Below are 4,465 nucleotides of genomic sequence, written 5' to 3' on the forward strand. Positions count from 1 at the left end.
CCCCCCCAAATACCTCGGGGTCCCCCCAGCCCATTTTTGGGGTCCTCCTTCACTCACCTCCCCTGTAGGGCCCCCCAAAGCTAAGCCCTCCCAAGGTGCCCCCCCCCAGATATTTTGGGGTCTCCCAAGACTCACCTCCCCCTCAGATCCCCAAAGGGTATTTTGGGGCCCCCCCATCCCATTTTTAGGGTCCCCCAGGACTCATCTAACCCACAGGACCCCAAACTGCCCCTATGACTCCCCCCAGGATATTTTGGGCTCTCACCTCCCCCGCAGTGCCCCGAGTTGAACCCCCCAAATCCGAGCCCCGCTGAGCTGCCCCTAAGGTTATTTTGAGGTTCCCCCAGCCCGATTTTGGGGTCCCCCCGGTCTCACCTCCACCGTAGGGCCCCGAGCTGCGCCCCCCGAAGCTGCCGCCCTTCATGGGCCCGAAGCTGGAGGCCTGGTTGTTGTAGCTGCCGAAGTCGTTGTAGCTGCCCCCGCCCCCGAAATTACTGCCTGGGGAGGAAATGGAGGGATCAGGGGGGCACCCTGAGGGTTTGGGGGAGTCAGGGGGGCACCCCAGGGATTGGGGGGGGACGGGCCAAGGGCACCCTTGGAGATGGGGGGGTGGTAAAACAGGAGTCTGGAGGAACCGGGAGGGGTTGAACTGGGAGGGGCGGGAGGGGTTAACTGGGAGCTTAAAGGGGGTCCCTGGTGGTCTGGGGTGTTCCCTGACACCCCAGGGTGTTCCCTGGTGGTGTGGGGGTGTCCCTGATATTCCCTGGTGGCTCAGGGTGTTCCTTGGTGTTCCTTATTGACCAGGGATATTCCTTGGCACCCCAGGGTGTTTCCTGGTGGTGAGGGCTGTTCCCTGATATTCCCTGGTGGTTTGGGGTATTCCTTGGGGTTCCAGGGTGTTCCCTATTGAATTCCCTATTGACCAGGAGTGTTCCTCGGCATCCCACGGTGTTCTCTGGTTGTGAGGGTTATTCCCTGATATTCATTCCCCGGTGTCCGAGGGTTCATTCCCTGACACCCCGAGGTGTCCCAGGGCATTCCCTGGCGTCCAAGGGCGTTCCCTGACACCCTGAGGTGTCCCAGGGATGGTTCCAGGACACCCTGAGGTGCTCCCTGTGGCCCTGGGGGGGTCCCAGGGATGGTTCCCTCACCCCCCGAGGTATCCCAGGGACGGTTCCCCGTGGGGGTCCCACCTGTGCCCGCCTCGGCCAGCCCGTTGCGCACGCCCAGGGCCGGCCCCCGGGCGGGTCTCCTGCCGCCGCTGCCGCCGCCGAAGCCGCCGCCGCCGTTGTTGTAGCCGTCGTAGGAGCCGCTGCCGCCGTAGCCGCGGTTACCCCCCGAGTAGCCGGGGCCGCCGCCGCCCCCGTAACCTGGGCATGGGGTGGGGGGGAAAGAGGGGGGTCATGAGGGGGCAACAGGGGGTCCTCGTAGGTCCCTATAAGGTCTAGGACATCCCGGTAAGACCCATTAAGTCCCAGTGGGTTCTGGTAGGTCCCCATAGGGCCCAGTGGGTTCCGAGGGGTCCCAGTAAGTCCCAGTGGGTCCTGGTAGATCCCTATAGGTCTCCCTAGAGACCAGTGGGTTCTAACAAGTTCCAATCAGCCCTAATGGGTCCCAGTGGGTCCTGGTAGGTCCCTATAGGTTTCCATAGCGCCCAGTGGGTTCTGAGAGCTCCCAGTAAGCCCCAGTGGGTCCTTGCAGGCCTCAGTAAGTCCTACTGTGTCCCAGCAGGTCCCGGTAAGTCCCAGTACATCCCCATGGGTCCCAGTAGGTCCCAGTAAGTCCCTGTGGGTCCAGATAGGTCCCAATAAGTCCTGGTAGTTCCCAATAGGGTCCAGTGTCTCCCAGTAGGTCCCAGCGTGTCCCCATACGGCCCAGCGGCTTCTGCTGAGTCCTGGCAGGTCCTGGCAGATCCCAATAGGTCCTGGGAGATCCCAAGTCCTAACTGCGTCCCTGTAGGACCCAGTGTCCCCCCCCCTCACTCACCACGGCCGCCGAAGTTGCCGCCGCGGTTGAAGTTGTCGTTGCCGCCGAATCCTCCTCCGCGGCCGCCGCCGAAGTTGCCGGAGCCGCTGCGGCCTAAGAGGGGAGGGGGCGGAGGGGGCGGCGGGGGGGGGGCACAGCCTTTAGGCACAGCACAGGCAGCGCGTGCAGCCACAGCGGGGGGCGGGGGGGCCGGGCCGGGGGGCGGGCGGGGGGCTCACCTCGCTGGCTGGCGGAGGCGCTCGCCATCTCCTGCTTGGACAGCGCCTTGCGCACCTCGCAGTTGTGCCCGTTCACCGTGTGGTACTTCTGGACTGCGGCGGCACGGACAGGGGTCGGGGTGGGGGGGGGTGATTCGGGGGGCCCTGTCCTGCTCCTCAGGGTGCCCCACTCTTGTTTCTGTATCCTCTGTTCCCTCCATCGCCACCATTCCCCATCCTGTCCCCTCCTTGATAATTCTGTCCCCTAAATCCTCACTCCCATCTTCTCCCTTTCCCCTTCCTGTCCCACCCTCATCCTGATCCTCTCCCTGTTCCCTCCATTCCTGTCTATCCCCAAGCCATCCACCCCATCTCTTCCATTTGTATTCCTGTCTCCATCCCTAGCCCTGCCCCTGTCCCCCTGATCTTTGTCCCTTCCATCCCTATCCCACATCCTTGTCTCCACCCTGTCCCCTCCTCGGCCAGGAGATTCCCCAGGGAGGGGGTTCCCAGACCCAGGCTGGTGTTCCCAAGCCCCAGGGTGGTGTTCCCAGACCCCAGGGTGGAATTCCCAGACCCCAGGCTCCCCCCAGGAGGACTCACTGACGATCTTGTCGACCGAGTCGTGGTCGTCGAAGGTGACGAAGGCGAAGCCGCGCTTTTTGCCGCTGCCGCGGTCGGTCATGATCTCGATGACCTCGATCTTGCCGTACTGCCCGAAGTAGTCCCGCAGGTGATGCTCCTCCGTGTCCTCCTTGATGCCCCCCACAAAGATCTTCTTCACCGTCAGGTGGGCCCCGGGCCGCTGCGAGTCCTGCCAGGGGGGGAAAAAAAATCAGGGAATGGGGGTGGTGGGAAACGCCAAGGACAGCCCGGAAATCATGGGGGGCACTGGGGCTTTGGGGAGCCCAGGGAGAGGGCCAATGGGGTTTTGGTCACTTTAGGATTTTAGTGACCCCCCTGGAGGTGTCCCCAAGGGCCACAGGGATTTTGGTAGGCCCAGAGAACACCGGGATTTTGGGGACCCCCTGGAGGTGTCCCCAGACTGCTGTACCTCTCAGTGTCCCTCTCCATTGGGGTCCCACACTCCTCCTTATCCCCCCCAGCCCCCTATACCTCTCTGAGGTCTGATCCTCCCCCCATTGGTATCTGAGCCCCCTGTCTCTCTCGGGGTCCCTCCGCTGGGGTCTGATCCCTCTCCACCCGTCACTGCTCAGTGTCCCCCTGCCATCCCCCAGCCCCTCCCTGAGCACCCCCCAGGGGTGTGAGCACCCCCTCCCAGCCCCTCCCTGAGCCCCCCTCTAGGGGTTGTGAGCCCTCCCCCCAGCCCCTCACCTCTCTGGACACGGCCCTCTTGGGCTCCACGACCCTCCCGTCCACCTTGTGCGGCCGCGCGTTCATGGCGGCGTCGACCTCCTCCACCGAGGAGTACGTGACGAACCCGAACCCCCGGGAGCGCTTCGTGTTGGGGTCCCGCATCACCTGGCACAGGGAGGGGACAGTCAGGGGGACAGGACGAGGCACAGGGACAGTCAGGGGACAGGGACAGGCAGGGTACAGGACAAGGGACAAGACAGGGGTAGTCAAAGGACAGGGACACGATAAAACCCTGCGAGCGTTTCATGTCTGGGTCGCACGTCACTTGGGGACACCAAAGGGGACGAGAACAGGATAGGGGACAATGAGGGGACAGGGCAGGGAACAAGGACAGCAAAGGGGACAAGAGTTTGTGTTCTGCATCCCCTGAGAGAACAGGGAGGGGACAGGGACAGCCCAGGGGGGGACAGGGGGACACCATGCAACTGTGTAGGATCCCTGGTGGGTTTGGGGATCTGGGGGTGGGTTTGGGGTGGGTTTTGGGGTCCCAGGGGGGTCGGGGTCTCACCACACAGTCCGTCAGGGTCCCCCACTGCTCGAAGTGGCTCCTCAGGCTCTCGTCTGTGGTTTCAAAGCTGAGGCCGCCGATGAAAAGCTTCCGGAGCTGCTCCGGCTCCTTCGGGGACTGGGGGGGCACAGGGGGGTCATAGGGGGGTCACAGCAGGGGCTGGACCCCCAACTGGCCACACCCTGACCCCCCAAGCTCCAGAGAGTCTCCAAAACCCCAAACTGCTCCCCTGGGACCCCCAAAGCTCCCAAGAGTTCCTGACACCCCAAAACAACCCCCTGGGACCCCCAAAGCTCCAGGGAGTCCCTGACACCCCAAACTGCTCCCCTGGGACCCCCAAAGCTCCAGAGAGTTCCTGACACCCCAAAACAACCCCCTGGGACCCCCAAAGCTCCAG

General features: G+C 63.7%; 1 protein-coding gene across 1 annotated transcript; it reads right to left on the reverse strand.

Moving 5' to 3' along the window:
* Positions 1-265: 265 nt before the first annotated feature.
* On the reverse strand, positions 266-4,215 carry LOC114072613 (heterogeneous nuclear ribonucleoprotein A1-like; the record flags this gene model as incomplete). Its single annotated transcript, XM_027910489.1, has 7 exons — positions 266-498; positions 1,194-1,370; positions 1,987-2,079; positions 2,205-2,297; positions 2,787-2,997; positions 3,519-3,665; positions 4,069-4,215. Coding segments are annotated over 7 exons (1,101 nt in total), but the record flags the coding sequence as incomplete, so codon positions are not given.
* Between the last annotated feature and the right edge of the window lie 250 nt (positions 4,216-4,465).

Source organism: Empidonax traillii, unplaced genomic scaffold, assembly GCF_003031625.1.
Source record: "Empidonax traillii isolate 1590-97213 ecotype Southwest subspecies unplaced genomic scaffold, ASM303162v1 scaffold3594:size12132, whole genome shotgun sequence".
Classification (NCBI taxonomy): Eukaryota; Metazoa; Chordata; class Aves; order Passeriformes; family Tyrannidae; genus Empidonax; species Empidonax traillii.